This window comes from Aythya marila, assembly GCF_965140915.1.
Source record: "Aythya marila genome assembly, chromosome: 24".
In the NCBI taxonomy this organism is placed as follows: Eukaryota; Metazoa; Chordata; class Aves; order Anseriformes; family Anatidae; genus Aythya; species Aythya marila.
In genome coordinates, this window is record NC_139065.1 from 678404 (window position 1) to 694649 (window position 16246).

At 43.0% G+C, this 16246-nt stretch overlaps 2 protein-coding genes across 4 annotated transcripts in view; one reads left to right on the forward strand and one right to left on the reverse strand.

The window, feature by feature from the left end:
- RASSF5 (Ras association domain family member 5) overlaps positions 1–3622 on the forward strand; it is a 28558-nt gene extending 24936 nt beyond the window's left edge. For both annotated transcript variants that reach the window (XM_082778410.1, XM_082778411.1), the window contains one exon: positions 477–3622. In XM_082778410.1, the coding sequence (XP_082634536.1) occupies positions 477–629 (153 nt within the window). In that variant the 3' untranslated portion in view covers positions 630–3622. The remainder of the gene's footprint in view (positions 1–476) is intronic.
- A 666-nt stretch (positions 3623–4288) lies between these two features.
- On the reverse strand, positions 4289–15893 carry EIF2D (eukaryotic translation initiation factor 2D). 2 transcript variants are annotated; one of them, XM_082778430.1, is made up of 15 exons: positions 15588–15893; positions 14734–14924; positions 14148–14231; positions 11947–12037; positions 11182–11289; positions 10254–10543; positions 9924–10041; positions 9499–9544; positions 8687–8790; positions 7073–7231; positions 6319–6408; positions 6120–6215; positions 4915–5035; positions 4596–4770; positions 4289–4498 (listed from the first exon to the last, which is right to left on the reverse strand). In XM_082778430.1, exons 1-15 carry the CDS (start codon positions 15641–15643, stop codon positions 4428–4430), a joined length of 1800 nt encoding a protein of 599 aa, XP_082634556.1. In that variant the 5' UTR covers positions 15644–15893; the 3' UTR covers positions 4289–4427. The 2 variants fall into 2 exon arrangements, with proteins under 2 accessions (XP_082634556.1, XP_082634557.1); XM_082778431.1 differs by lacking the exons at positions 14148–14231; positions 14734–14924; positions 15588–15893 and adding an exon at positions 13492–13621.
- Between the last annotated feature and the right edge of the window lie 353 nt (positions 15894–16246).

Genomic DNA, 16246 nt, shown 5'->3' on the forward strand with positions numbered 1-16246 from the left:
CTTTTGGTCATCTATTGCTCCTAAATTTTGATCTCAAAAAACAACCTAGAGCTGTGAAAATCCTGAGACCACTTCTGATGGCCAAACCATGCTCTATTTACAGAACCATGCAGTGCTGTCCCAGATTTAACCCTCAATAATTAGATTAGCTAAACACTGTGATTAGTAATCCACTAATTTAAATAGAAGTCCAGGACACTTGGGTAATACATTTGGCTTTAGGCTGCAGTAAAGCTCCCTGCCAGGATGAGCACAGACATCGGTGGCCGCAGCATCCTGCAGGACCTCCCCTGCCCACGGGACTGGGCTGCAGCTGGTGAAGGTGCTGCAGCAATGCTGGCTGCCGAGGAGCCACAAAGCAGTGTTTATTAAGGGATCTCAGCTCTCAGCTGAGAGCTTTGTTGCAGGAAAAGCTACAAAAGTAATAAGGTAAATCACGTGTGCTCACTTTCTCTCTGGTTTTGCTGATTCTGCAGTGGGACGCGTTCTCCATCCCAGAGCTACAAAACTTCTTAATGATACTGGACAAAGAAGAGAAGGACAAAATCCAGCAAGTGCAAAGGAAGTATGAGAAGTTTAAACAAAGACTGCAACAGACCTTGAAAGAAGCCGGAGGAAAGCCTGGCTAACTTCTCAGGAGGCACTGGGAATCAGACTAAGCTAGATGTTATTTTTAAAATTAAAAGACACTTCTCAGGACACCTTCTAGTGGTCACTTTCCCCATTCATCCTTCCATTAAGGACTGGCACACAGCACTCATAAAATGAACATACTGTATTTTCTTCTTCTGAAACCTCTTATCACAGGACCAGAGCCAGTCAGAGAACGGGAAGCCTGTTTCAGAGCTGTGGCCGTCAACAAACCAAGCCCAGCTGCTGGTTCGCTTTTCAGTTGTACCATCAGATGAAGAAGCTTCGTGGAAAATGCTGAATGTTAAACCCAACAGGAACATCTACTGGCTAATTGTTCTAAGCGGGGTAAAACTTGCTGTTCACGCTCCTCCCAGCAACTTGCTTGTTCTTGTTCTGAGGTGCTGCAGCTGCGTTGTGTGTGCCCGTGTGGCTGAGTTCTCATTTCTTAAGTAGAGCGCAGGAAGCAGCAGATGAAGTGGAGGGGGTTGTTGCACCAAATCACGTGGGTGTTGCAGCTCTAGCCCCTGCCAGACAGACTCGCTCAGGGCTCAGCCGGCCAGTGAAATGTAAAGTCGTGACACGATGGCAGCTGCAACACCCCAGCAGTCTCTTAGTAAGTATTACTGAAACTTAGTGACATTAATTCCAGGAAAAGTCATCCATTTCGATTCTAATTAATTTCGTTTTGCAAACAGACTTGAATTAAAGCAAATATCCCTGATGCTTAGTTAAGTTAGCCTGTATTTTACTGGTTTTCTATGCTGTAGGAATTGGGACCTGTGTTTTAAAAAAGTGTTTGAAAAGCGTGAAGATGTGGGCATGGGATGACAGTTCTGTATAGAACACTTAGCAATACATATCCAACAGACTAGTCCAGGGAAGCTCAGGAACTTTCACAAATCAAACCCCTTCTGAGCTACAAACAGGTCTGACACCAAGGGAGAGGAGCTTCGACCGAGGCCAGTGCGTGGAGGTGGTACCATGAGCACAGGCTGCCTGTGCGAGAAATCCTTAGCACCAGGAAGAATAAGGGAACTATTAACCTCAGCTGCTTTCCTCCCATCACCCTCTTGTACCATGCTTCCTCTTGCTAAACCCTCTGTGTGCTGCTCCCACCTCTCCAGTCTGTACCACGCCGTGCTCTCCCTCCTTGGGCCACTGTGTGCTCATCTTCCCTCCCTCCCTGCTCACAACCGGTGCTCTTTCTGCATGCACAGGAAGGTTACCAGGTTTTGCTCTGTACTTGGAGCTAGGAGGAAGCCTTTCCCCCTTGCTCAGTGCTCCCAGTGTCTCCAATGCTTGTGCACTTCCCATCCTTCATAAAATCCTGTAGCTGGAGTGTCAGCTACTGCTGCAACTCGAACCAGAGCTCCTGATCACTGAAGTACAAGGAATGCTACAGGGATGCCAATCCGATAAAAGATTTTCCCCATGTTTACTTTCAGTGCTTTGCACTGAGCACATTGCACACAGCCAGGTTCAGTCTTCCCTCTGTTTACACAGGACACAGCAACCAAGTGTAAAAAGAGAAGAGACCGTTAAAAGGAGCTGGAGCATGTGAAATGTTTCATACTGACTTGATGAACCAAGTGTCCCTGTGAGCTCCCTGTCACAATCCCACCTACATGAAGTGGGAAGGGAGGGAACGGGTTATTAGGTAACAGTTGTGATGGAGACAACTTGAAAGAGTCTAAAATTTACCTCAGTGCCTTTTATTTTTTTTTCCTTAAGTGTGAAAACTTTACATTTGGGCTAAGGAAGATTTGGAAGGGGCTTTTGTCAAGACGCCTTGTCAGTGCTCCCCCCGGTTACCTGAAGTATTGTTGTGATGAGGCTGCTTTTGTCCATAGGGAGAAGAGGAATGGTTGTATTTCTTTCTGCGAGGTGACTGTTTGGCTTTTTTTTTTCCAGGTTTATACTTGAGTATGTTTGTTTATAAATGGTAAGGGAGCATAACTGCATCACGTAAAGCCTCTCAGTTTGTATAAATGCCACTTCGTGCAAGCTTAGTTCCAGCTTATATCTTAGTCAGTAGTGTAAAAGGGTTTGCAAACAGGGCTCCAGCCTCTGGCATGCAGTGCAGGAAGGGCCTCCCAGCTGTACTGTAATCTTTACCCAGATGACCTTTAACAATATGGCAGCAGCCCAAATAGAGCAGCACTTTTCCAGCTCTAGGGCTGTCTGCCCGTTTGTAAGACTTACTACTTTGCTATGTACTCGTGAAGTATTCAAATAACATTTATCTAGTGCTTTGAGTCTTAAAAGCACTGTATAAATACTTCTGTTCAGTCAAGAGCAAGAAAACTGCAGAAACCGCCATTGGTTCTGAGAAGCAAGATCCAGATGTTTGTTTTTAAATCCCTTATCTTTCTGGCTAAAAGTTGCAAAGATCTTTTTTCTTTTTTTTTTTTTCTTTCTTGTTGTTTTCTTTTCTGTTGTTTTCTATTAGAGTTCTGGTGACTATCTCCTTTTCCATTCCTGGAACCCAGCATGTCTTTGAAATTTTGTAGAAGGCATGGCTTCTTATGCAATTACCGTGAATGCTGCTGAAAACCTCCTGCAAAGGGGAGGGCTGTTTCCTTTGTTTTTTTTTTTTTAAAGATATGGGGCATTTGAAATGGTAGGTACTGAAACTCAAAGTCTCAACAGTCAGTTGAGCTGTGTCTAGGACAGGCATATTGGGCCCCTTCCTTAAAGCGCAAAATACTGTTGGCAGTGCCTTTGGTTAGTATATTGTGTTGCCTAGTTCATGTGAATTTATTTTCCATGTCTATTGTAAAACATGTAAAATAATGTGTATAGAATGGAATAGCAAAGCTTCTATGGCAAAGTGAAATGCATTTTTTGCAATGCTGTAATTTATTTTTATTACTCCCTAGTAATTCTATGGCATTTTTAAAAAATGTCCCACTTTCAGCTTTTTTGAAGGTTCTGAAAATCCTTATTCATATGCAGATGGTGTAAGAGACAATGACAATAAAACTGTCAATAATTAAAAAAAATAATAATAATCTCTAACTTATTTTTCTGGCGTCTTCCTATGGTACTTCCTTTACTGAATCTAAAGGGAAAATATAGGACTCCTTCCTAGAAGTGAATTTAAATATCTTAATCCTACTATAAAGTGTTTAAAGTCTAAGTTTCAGCTAAAGCAGTATGGAACATCTATTCCTGTGAAAACAAAGCGTCCTATCAGTTGCCTTAGTACTTTAGATGGCTTTGAGAGAACTATTACCCGTGATAAACTACTGTTAATGTCATACATAAAAATGTATTTACATGTGAAAATAATATAAACCATAAAAATCCAGCAAATAAGAGTTCATTCTCCCTGCTGAAATGCCTGGTGTTAATACCTGGAAGTGTTTTAAAGGATAAAATCGAAAAGCAAATAGCTTTTATATTTAATATAGACAGCCTGTGGCACACTGTCCTTGAACGTTCCAAGGTGCTGTGTTGGAACATAACTTCGCTAATATTTTGACTGAGGTTCTATTACTGTGCTTTTTGTTAAAAGATGCAAAACAAGAATGTTGGACTAACCAGAAAAATGGTGCACCCCTACAGGCTTCTAGAAAATATATGGGAAAGGATAACTCCTGTGGTTTTTTATTTTTTATTATTTTTATGAAAAATGAACAGATACAATGAATATTATTATTTGGGAGAGTCCTAGACCTTGTAAAAATCCAGGACTCTTCTTTAAATGAATAGGGCCTGTACGTACCCTTGATCTGTTGGCAGAACACTTATAAATAATGACAGCTGAATAATTCTTACAGTAGATTTTTCTCCTACTTCTTCCGGCCAAGCTTTGGAGCCTTCTCAAGGCCTTGGATATATTTCCGAGGTAGCTGGTATTCTTCTGCAACATAATGAAGAGTTCACTTCAGATAAATACTCAGAGCTCATGAATTAAAATCTGTATTGCTATAACCAGTCCAGGTCCAGGACAGATTTACCTAGCAGCATCTTGGCCAGATGATGGATTTGGTTGCCTTGGATCTGGACCTGAACTCTGTCTTTTGTTCCAGGCACAGGGGCGATGGTGGCACTGGCCTGTACTTTTTGTTGTAGAATGTTGGCTACCGACTGTGGGTCCAAACCGTACAGCTCAAGGTTCTTGATAATTGTCACCTGCAGATTTGAGTAATTATTGCAAACATCAGTGCTGTGGGGTTTAGCAAATCATGTCCCACTCATCCCAGAAAAATAAGCTGCCAAAGCTGCTCTCAGAATTCAGGTTTCTTCTCAAAACCCATCTCCTTATTTTCTTTTTACCTTCTTGTTTGATGATCTCTGTGCTATGGTTATGTCAATGGGCTCAATCTTTCCTTTCCTCACAATAGGTTCTTGTCCAAAAAATGTCACCTGGTGTAAGGGCTGCAGGCGTTCAAGGCACCTGAACAAAGTTTAAACATCCAATTAGTCTATACAGTACACCAAAAATAACTGCTTTTTCCACTGCAGCCTCTCACAGGACTACATGAAAGCCAAAATTCTGTGTGAGAAGAATTTGTATCTTAAAGATACTGCATGATGATCTCATGCAAGACTTGCATCCTAGACATTATATAAAGAAAGGGACTAATTAAAAAGAAAGCTAGACTACTGATTCACAAAGATTCTAGCTTAGCTCACTATTGGTAAAATGTCATGAATTGTTGCAGAGTAAAACCTTTAATTTTTATCTTTAAACTAGTGTTCTGCTGTTTTGCTCAAAGATTGGTGAAGCACCTTAAAATGAAGTTAAAATTCACCATAAGCTCTGCTAGTGTTCCACCAGCAAACATGGCTTCAGAAATAAAGGAAGCTTCTGCAGATGCTCAGAAGCATTGCATGATAGTGATAAAGATCAAGGCAAGTAAGACATCGGGGACATTCAGGCAAAATGTTTTGCTGCATGGAAACAACAGTCTTCTGTCAGCTAGCTGAGCCTCCTGGATCTAAACAGTGAGTTTACATTATAGATGCAAAAGTTGTGCTGCTGCTTCCAGTCAGTTCATGCTGAAAAGAGAAAACCATGGTCCTTGATGACTTTCTGTGAATCTCAATTATCTTGCCTAGTACTGTGAGGAAGAGCTGATGTATGTCAAGTCTAGAACTGCACAGCCAAGAAAGGCCTTGAACGTAAAAGAGCAAGATGACTGCCATTGCCTAAAAAGGGTATGTTCAGTTATCGGATGCAAGCAATGGCTTCCTCGATATGTACATACGGATTATATGCAGAACCGGGCACTGTTTGTTTAGAAGGCTTTCCCTGATAAATGCTTAGTGTGTAAGCAAAAACAAAAAGCCAATATTAGTATATGCCAGGTGGTTGTTAAATGTGGAGAATGAGACACTCTTCAAGTGAAGGTCTCTGGATGTTTTTCTGTATTACCAGGAAGCAGTTACAGCTTTACACAGCTCCCATAATGTCTGGCTTTCAGTTGCACACAATAAATCTGTACAATACTGAAACGGTGCATGGGGAAATCAGTCACCTGCTCAGGAGGTCATCCCATTTAAGGTTTGAGATTTCATCTTGTTCTGATTTATCTAACAGGCAGTCACACAGGATGGCATTCACCTTTACAAAGCTGCAAAAGAAAAGCAGGCATTAGGTGCAAACAAGCTCTCTTTTTGCTCTACCTTCAGTATCTCCTGTGGAAGCATGGTAGGACAACTTTCATGTATGCTTACTTTTTGTTTGCTTCATCAACCAACTCGTTAGTCTTCACATAGTTAACAATGATGTTTCTCACCTCGCTGCTTGAGAGGATGCTGCCTTTTCTAAACAGAAAGAAGACGATTACTTCAAGTAGTTTGGTGTTGAGCAGAACCACTGAGCTGACAGAAAACAGCAATTACCCTGGCTACATTTGGTAGCAAAAGCTCAATACTGAGCTATGTTTTCTGCTAGGCAGTGATTTTCTTGTTACACCTCAGCTCCTGTATGCCAGATAAAAGGCTCACAGCAGTAATTAGGGAGACTCTAAAACCCTTGGTGGGAGACTCGTTTGGGAAGATGACCCTAGTGGTGCCACTAAAAATATCTAAACTGCATCAAAACAGGCAAGATTAGGGTACAAGGAGGCAAATGATTTCTTTATATCATCTGGGTGTCCTCTTTCCAGTAAAGTACACTGTGGGTGGACAGAACACGCCTTATCCAATGGCAAATTAGGACAATCCAAGTAAGTAAAATGTAGCAATTTCAACACTTAAATTATCACCTCCTTAGCTGTAAGAAAAGCGATGTATTTGCTGAACGCACTTGTCACAGTCTCTTTTCATTGCTTCACAAAAGGAAAACAGATTATATTTTGATTCCCATCACCTTCCCTGACAGCATCACAGCCCACTCCCCATGAAAGCTAACAAGATGGTAGCAGCACAGGTTTTTAGCCTCTCTCTTCACCTAACAAAGATTCTGTTGTACTTTTTGAGTGCTTACTTGTGTCCAGATTCCTGAAAGAGTGGGACCATTTTTGTTGAGACCCCATAAAGTGGTATGATTTCGGGAGCATGGTACGCTTGTTCTTTGTCTTCGCTCTTGCAGTCTTGGGCAGCAGAGGCTGAAGAAAATCCTTCAGGTACTGTAAACGCTTTAATGCTGGAAAATTAAATATATATATTAAAAAATATATACGGTGGGAGTGAAAGGGACCTAAATTTTTAACTTCTGTTTCCACAAGAAATTAAGATCTAGCACATGATTCTTTAGTGGTTATTGATAAAGACTCTGGAAGAGAGGAGTAAGAACCATGTAGGTTCAGGAGCTGGAGTCTAAGTTCCTTGTATAGAACTTCAGATTCCATGCTTGCAGGTAAGAGAACTTGATGAACTGAGTTTGACTGTGCCTGTCTCCCAGTGATAAGGCCAAGTATGAGAGAAAACTTAATGCAAGAAGTCACAGTAATTCTGCCTCCTTCCAAATGCGGAAGAGAATATATGCTGGTATCTACCAAAATATTCTCCATCCCATTAGTTGCCAAGGAGATGTTATGTAACAGAAGACCCATGGCCCACTGGGAAATTCTGAGAGCATGCTAATGCACTGATACGCAAAAGGAATGAGTAGGATGCTCTTGATATGAGGTAACTATTAAGCCTTAGATAATGGGAACATTGCTAGAGGAGCTGGGTAATAAGCAACCGAAAGGATAAGAGCATTTGTGTAAATCAATGTGTAATGGAAAACAAAGCTTTTTTTTTTTTTTTCCTTTTAAGATTATAACTTTGCCTGCCAATTTTGCAAAGTGGTTGATTTAATCCTGAATGACACTTTAAGGCTGTAATTTCATGGCCATTTATTCAACAGTGGTTTAACCTTTTCATTGGAGTTATTTTTCACATAGGTAAGTTCATTTGGAAGCTAAACAAAAAGTCCCAGCACGCTGATGGGATAGAGGGGAGATGTGCTTAATTGGGAAAGGTATAAAACCATTATAGTTAATGCTAAATAATCAGGAAACTGCCTCATGGATATAAAACCTTGTTCCCTTCCCACAACAACAAAGAAACCCTCACAAACTATCAAGACTCACTGTTAAATTAATGTTTTGCTTAGTGACTGCTAAGAGGCTTGGCACGATAACACCTTTAAGAGTACCCAGACTAGAAGCCAGAAATTTGTCATTTTAATGGTGCAACAAATTGCAATGAATTGAATCCTCCTTAACATTTTCAAACATGTTTCTCTGGAATATTTATGTACTTAATACAAGGGTGAAGAGCAATATACATCTCTCAGGTTATCTAGTAGCCCCTTAAAGGTCTCTGGCTGAATGAACAAGAAAGGGAAGGCTGAAGTCACAATACTGTCATTAGACTCAAAGCCACTTAGTAAAAAGGGAAGAATGTAACTTTGCAGAACTTTACAAGCATAGAAAATGTAAGGACTGGTGTGTGGAAGCAGGATATAAAACCCCTCCATAGTGTACTAAGATTAGGAAACAAAGGCTGTCACAGGACTGCAAGCAGGGAATAGATAACAGCTGGCAAGGGCTGATTCCACTCCCTCCTTTCAAAGCCTACCGCCTCTTAAAGGCTACAATGTTCTACATACTCTGGATGCTTCCAGTCCACCTCCACGATGCTTTCCACACCTTTGCTCAGCTCCTTCACTTGTAAAATCTTCTGGTGCTGCATACATTGTAGGAATTTAGAAAACTGAAGGAAGAAACGATCAGAAATGTGGAGTTAAACATTTTAAATTTGTTTTTGACTGCCCACAACTTACTTACTAAATGAGAAAATCTTCTTGGAAGGTAAAAAAAAAAAAAACAAAAACCAAAAAACAAAAAACCACACTGCACCCCTTTGCTTCTATAAACACAGCAATTGCTAAGGAGCAGTGAGTGCCCCTATCATATTCTAAAAAAGAGTAAGCAACTGTTCCTTTTGTAGGTCTGCCACCTGTTTGCACTGTGACCTTCTTAGCCAAACAACAGCACATATCACAGGGATTACTGTGACATCTTTGGCAATACATTTTGTCTTTGTCATCTAAACAAGAGGCATAGTATCATCTCCATTCTCTTCTCTAGCTCTTTCTCTTTTCCAGCTTTAGAGAAAGAACAATCTCTTCTTGCAAACAATTGCACTGTGAAACAAGAGTAGAACCCTTTAATAGCTATCATAGCATATCAGAGAGCATTAGATACATTTAAAACAGATCAATGCTCATATTTTCTGGGCAATGACATTCCTCACTTGATCCTGCAGGAGCAGAGATGTGAGGAAAAAGAACTTGGATTGAAGAACAGATACTAGGCTTTTTGTCTGTTTTATTAATGCTTCAACAATTTAAAACTCAACATTTTTCTCTCCTTCTACTTCTTATTTCAATTAACAAGAAAAAATACAGAAAAATCTCACCTTCTTATAGCTTGATTTCTTTATATCCAATTGTTGTCCAGCGGGGCTATAAATTGATTTTTTTTAAAGGTCTTTTAGATATGTCATGATTTCTTCATCAATCTTGCTATTTATGCTAAAAGTCTCTTAACAGCAAAAATATTAATCACACAAAGAATTACTTCAAACAAGCTAACAGACAGAACACGATGAGTTGATCTAGTACTGATGTCCCTGTGGGGAAGCAAACAGCCATTTAAGTGACTAAGAAATCTTGGAACAATTGCCAGTCTGGACAATCATTACATCGAAGTATTTGTTGTAAGAAGCAAGCGTAACCTTGGATAACCTTAGGTAAGGACTGAATTTTACTTCTGAGTCAAAAATTTCATCCTAAATAACCCACACCTTCTTGCAAATCCAAAGACACTCTTCTTACCACGTACCAGCATGGGAACATATGGCTGCGTAGAAACGTGCTGGTGAGCAGAGGGAGATCTGACTTCTTTACTTTGCATTTTAAAGCATGAAAAAAGCACTGGCTAAGCAATGCATCCATTTGCTCTGCAAGGAAGAAAAGAACAAGTATGCAGTGAGCAGCCTCTCTTTCTGAATGTAATGTTCAGTTCTTTCAAACCCTTTTTCAGGCCACACAGAACCGTCTCTACCCCTGTTCTCACAGAGAGCTCTCTGGAATGCAGAGTAGCCTAGATCATGTGTACCAGCTTCAGCAAACAAAAGGTGCATAGTTTGGTTCCATTTGTACACAAAAGTACCTTGGGGTGTCCTGCTGTCCTCTGCTTCCTGCTGAACCTCTGTATTGTCATCGTCAGCTGTTTCTGCAGCTTTATTCTCATTGTGTTCCTCCTTTCCCATCAGTATGGCACAACTGTCTTGCTCCTTCAGGCTCAAATCACCGATGTCCACGTGCTGTAGTGGGTCAGTGGAGAAGCTGCTGACAGGCTCTTTCTCCTCCATCTCTTCCTCATCATCAGCACTCTCTTTTTCAGCAGGATCTGTTACCAAGGGAGCTAAGGTAGGAGGATAAGATTTGTCACCATATTCCCTATAAAAGGAAGAAAAAGCATAACATGGCTTTCTGTTTAATGCTTTGAAACCCATATGGCAACAACAATATTTTAAAAAGTTCCCCTGATTAAAAAGCATGGTGAGTTGCATGGATCTCAAATTATAAGATCTATTTTTAATTCACCTTCCTCCAAAAGCTCTGTGTTCCCCCATGAATCTTTATTTAAAAGTGAGCAATTAGTTGAATCCAAATGCAGAGCAACTCATTTATTCAGCTGAGATTGGCATAGTTGACCTTTTTAATGCAAAAATGATTCAAAGTTTTATAGAACAGGAAGATATTCTAAAATTAGAGTAACGGGGATGTTCTAATTTCATTTCTAATAATAACTGCATTTGAAGTAACAGAATCAAATGAATAATTTTCAATATATACATTTCCAATCTGCACATATCGGACAGACCTCATGACAGACACCTGCCTCTGTCAGAAAAGTGTGGTCATCCAAAACATGTAGCACAGCTAAAGCCTTAACAGGGGTCTTACAGAAACTGTACCCAAATAACTCAGTACGTTGAACTGATAGATTAAGAGTACTGGGACACAGATTTTGATTTTCAGTAAGCATTTAAGAGTTGTTAAACATTTTACCAAGTGCCTGGCCATATACTCACCAGAGATGATCCATGTAAGTATGCAGCACAGTGAAGCCTTTCCCTTTCATTCCAGTAGCCAGCATCTCCGCAGTGGACATAGTGGCAACTGAGACAGCTACTGGAGCTCTGGGAAAAGACAGGAACATTACAGCAGGGCAGCACAAATACACTGTGCTACCTGAACAACAAAGAGCTGTGCCATTGTGATAGACCAGGTTTCTTTTACACTGTCCTTGAACTTTACAGCCTGTTTTTTTCAAGCATCTAGGCATTTTTGGGTTTTGTCCCATCTTTCTGGTATTTAAGGTCTTCCAAAGAATCCCAGGGATACGTGCAGTTGTGATACTGAAGTGAAAGCTGGGCAGTGACACATCCTTCCCTTTAGGAAGTTCAAGAAGCCCAAGTACTACTAACAGAGGCTAACGGGGAAAAAAGAAATGCCAGCATTAGCACTGTTCCCTCTCTCTGAGTTTCCAGACAGACAAAAAGACAACTGTGTGGAATATAGTATTTTGTTAAAAATTACTGTTTCAAAACAAATCCACCAATTAGTCCCCAAGAGGTCCAAAAGAACCGATTTACATAGCTTTATACCCAAGCTCAAACATATCAGAAATTTAACTGGATGTTTTCTTCTGCCCAATTTTACCGACATGTGCATCAAATGCATGAGAATAATTTTGCTTAGATTTCCTCAAAAGCCCCAGAGTCTCCACATAAAAAAGCAGTTTTCCTCTCAGGGTTAGTTTCTAAGACAAGGTGTGAGTAAGGAGTCCTCTGTACCTGTTTCCCGAGAGGGTGACAGCACAGAGCATGCCCCGCTCTACTTGCGGAAAGCCAGAAGGTGGCACTATTACTCCTGGCAGCATCAGATCTGAAAAAAAAGCATCATTTCTCAATGAAAGATTCAGCCACGACCTCCTCCACTCCCCCTCTCCCCGCCCACCCCCTCCCCATTACTCAGCAGAAACACAAGCCTGTTAACAGCTGGGCACATGCCAGATAAAACATGATTCTCTGTTTTTTCCTAGTAAGGCAGCGTTTCCTGCTACCACCCTGTGGATTAAAGGATCCTATTTATGATGGAGTGCACGGCGAAGAGCTTAAAATGCTCAGTCCCTTACCTGTCAGGCCCCAAAAGGGCACTGCTTTTAACAGAAAGGCATGAGCTTCCCAGGCCAGACAGCATTGCTCTTTATTATTGATATGGAAAGAGACAGGAATAAAGATGTGTGTGGAACCACCTCTTTATTCTTCCCTGTCCCAAGGGCAGGGTATCCCACCAACTCTCTCCTAGCATAGAGAACTGCCTAAAATTTCCCAATTTACATGACCCTCCTGATCTGATACTAGCTTCGCTCTCAGCTGTGAACTCTCCTGAGCATGAGGAAGCAGCCTGAACCATCTCCTTGCTGATCTGGATAGAAACGAGTGGGCTTTGTTGTGTGCTTCTTTCCATGCCAGGGATGAACAGGCTGGCACGTGAGTTCAAGTTTTCCATGCACCATGTACAGCAGCACCATGTTATCACCGAATTACATTAAGATCATCTGCTCTCCTTCCCTGTAGCTAGAATAATCCAGACCTTGCAGTCTCATGGACTGACCTGTGTTCCATGGTTTGGTTTGAAGCCATCTCACTTTCTCAGCATCCTAGTTTTAATGCACAAGCTGAAGAGGCCTCCAATATTTTTCCTCCCATTCACTGTCACAACTACCTCCAGCAAATCTAGAATGAACTCTGCAATTGCAACCAAGGCTCCACGTCTCTGAGGACAGAAATCGTGTAAGAACCTTAACGTGACGAGGTAGGTAGTGTGTACGTATCATGTAAATAACCAGGACAGGCAGTCAGACCTTTGAATTCAGAGAACAGGTATCACGAATAGCACTGCCTTGCTTCTTGACTGCTCCCTAAAGTCTGCTCCCTCCCTCTCTCCACATCTGCAGTGCTGGATAGTCTCACGCCTCTCCTCCTATTGATGCAGCGTGGCTCCGTCTCTGTTCTCTGCCTTCACTGGCCGTTGTCTCAGTGGCCAGTTTCTTATCTTTGGATCGTACCCAGAGGTAGCCTGGTTGCCACGGGAGATTAATGATCTGCATCCCTCTTTCCTCAATGTTCTTTGCCCATTAGCAAGACTTTTTTTTCCCCCCTGAAACTAGGTTACTACAAGTCAGCAACAAGGCTTGCTTAGATGTCCATCACAGCTACACATTCATGCACTTTATTTCCCCAGGAGCAAACTGAACAGAGGGATTTGAGTACTTCTACTCCAGATACTGCATAACGGAAAAGACATCTCTTTCTACATTGTACGCTTCCACTTACAGATTAAAGCTGCAATGGCTGGAATTCAATCCTTTTCTGATTGAGCAGTTCTGCCCTTTCATGTTCTAAAGGCCTGACTCTCATGATTCTGTACTGCATCCAAAGCAGGTTCCAGAAAATACGAGTCCTTTCTCTTCAGTCTTGATCCATAAGTAGCTGATAGAGCCAGGAATCCAGGAATTCAACCTCACCTGCACAATCCACAATTTACTTGACAGTGATTAGGACTGTAGGTTCCAAGATAACTAACTTATCCACACGAGCTCACCTCTGAATTGACAGGAAGCAGGGCGGCAGCAGATGAAGTCGGCTGCCCAAGGAGTGTTATAAAAACCAGACCAGTTACACAGGCAGTTCAGTGTCCCAGTTCAAAGTCACTGATCAACTTTACACCCTGAGAAGGAATTTCCAAACCCAAGACTCTCAAATGGAACAGATTACAGCATTTGAACAGCTTAACCTACTTTCTCATTCAGCAACTTGTCTACTGCTAATTTTCCTTTTTGGGAGACAAACATGAATTACTTTCTGAATAAGTATTCTTTATACTTTTTCTTAGTTCCAGGTACATTTTTGTCACTGGGAAAGATAACACTAAAAAGCCCAAAGGGAATTCCTTTTTGCAACACGATGTGACAAAGTTCTAGTCCTCTTACCTGCTCCTCCTGCTAGCTTCTGTAGCACAGGAGGCCATGTCGAAAAAGCAGGGAGAAGATCTGGGTAGGCCCACAAAGCATACACTGTTCCAAAACAGAATTTAAAGATGCATCATTAAAAAACTTTCTCTGGCTGTTGCTTCTTGCCATCTTTAAGATTAAGCAGGACCGCGCTAACCACAATTAACTACTCTCCTGTTATTTGGATAATCAAGACACCTAAAGTCAGAATGTTCCTAACACAATTAATAGATGGCTGCCTGAAACTTGACATCTCGCTTGTTGGAATTACCCCTTGCAGTGGACAAAAGAGGAAATAGTGCTATGATGCTATCCTATAACTTAAAACATTTGTTTTCTGGTTTCTAGCCTCTCAGCACCTTAATTTTCCTTTTGCAGAAAGAATCCGGAACTGCTGCTGGATTTCACACAGAATGTGGTAGAATAAGCACATTAAAGATTACAAAGTGTGCAGATACTACAGTGATGGGAGACAGGTAAGTACTTAGACACAAGCAAATCTTTTTGGGAAAAGTTGCTGTCCAGTAAGTAAAGAGGGAGGGTTATTCCAGTCCACTATGCATACCTGTTGGATACAGAGCTTTCTCAACTTCAAACAGTATTGGGTTCCTGCTATTCGTATAAACCGTGACAGCCTCCCCTTTGTGAGTGTATATTTTGATGACATTAAGCTCCTCCTTGTTCGGAATGAACTCAGTTAATTGTTCGGCACTAAGATTTGGAAAAGCTGCTGCGACATCGGTTCGTAGCTTTCTCCTGTAACGACAAAATCACAAACGTGTTACAAACCTGTCTAGACCGTCTCTTAAAATAACTCCAACATAAACAGTTACCGCTTTGGGGACTACTCACAGGTTTTTACTGAAGACAACCTGGGGCATTTGTGTCTGGGTTTACACATGAAATAGCTGCGTGCTGGGAGAACACAGGGCGAAAGCCCAAATATGTTTCCCTGTTCCTGCTCTTCCTTGACATCTGCTCACAGTCTGTGATTTTGGGATGGCTCTGAAGGCCCGAGCACCCCTCTGTGCTATGGGGCCTACCACCAGCACCCTACAGCACGGGCTGCAGACGGGTCCCTCTCCCCACACACTGTCTGGGCAGTCCCAGGAGATGTTCAAGAGGCACCAAGCGGGGTTTGTGGCATCTTTCACAGAAGCGTGGGGTGAATCCCAGCTACCACCAAGTCACCCCAGCATCACCACACAAGGCAAAACAAACACAGAGCAGCTGGACGAGCCCGGCCACGGCCGCGCCTTCCCGCAGCGAGCACTGCGCGCTCCGAGGGGACCTCGCGGCGCCCACGGCCCCTCAGGCCCCGGCTCCTTCCCCGCTGCGCCCGGGGCCGCCCCGCTCGCCCCCCCCGGGGCCGAGCCCGGTTCCGCCGAGGCGGGCGGAGCCGCTGCCCCCGGCACTCACCGGTCCGAGCCCTTGATGGCGGTGTTGGAGCGCACCCGGAACGCCCGGCAGAACATGGCGGGCGCCCCGCTCCCCCCTCAGGCCGCGGCAGCCGCCATGGCGCCGTCCCGCGGCACAAAGGCGTCCGGCTGGAAACCGCCTCCCGGCACGGCCCGGCCCGGCTCCGGGGGGGGGTTTAGGGGAAAAAAGCAGCCCCCAAAACGTCCCCAACGCCGGCAGCGGGGCCGCAGAGCTCCGGGCTGCTCTGCTGTAATCCCTGCGCAGCGCGCAGGAGGCGGTGAGGGCTCCGCCGGGCTGCTGGTAGCGGGGCAGGTTAAAGGCTCGGGGGTGTTGCGGGAGGTTTTGCATTAATAATAAGTTTATTTTTCGTTCCAAATGCTTTGTTTCGTGGAGGAGGCGCCCTGGGGCTGAGGCGGAGCGCTGCCTAGGTCCCCGCGGGCAGGGACCAGACCCCAGCATGCTGAGAGGGGGGATGTAGTAAAACCCAAAGGCTGCACAGATATAAGGAGTTTTGGGTGCAAGCCTAAAATACAGAAAACGACTTTGTGAGGGGGACTTTTTGGTGTCTGTTGCGGTGCAGGGGGCTCGGGGCAGTGACCGACACCTCCCCAGTGTCAGGGTGCCTTTATCGCCGTGTCACAGCCAGGAATCCAGCCCGC

Bases quoted from the DNA above. Each gene is read 5' to 3' on its own strand.
- EIF2D (XM_082778430.1), bottom strand. From the start codon at position 15,643: ATGTTCTGCCGGGCGTTCCGGGTGCGCTCCAACACCGCCATCAAGGGC. The intron at 9,545-9,923 runs GTACGTGGTAAG...ATCAATTTATAG, and splicing joins AGCCATATGTTCCCATGCTG to CCCCGCTGGACAACAATTGG. The intron at 5,036-6,119 runs GTGACTGATTTC...AACTTTGTTCAG, and splicing joins TGGGATGACCTCCTGAGCAG to GTGCCTTGAACGCCTGCAGC.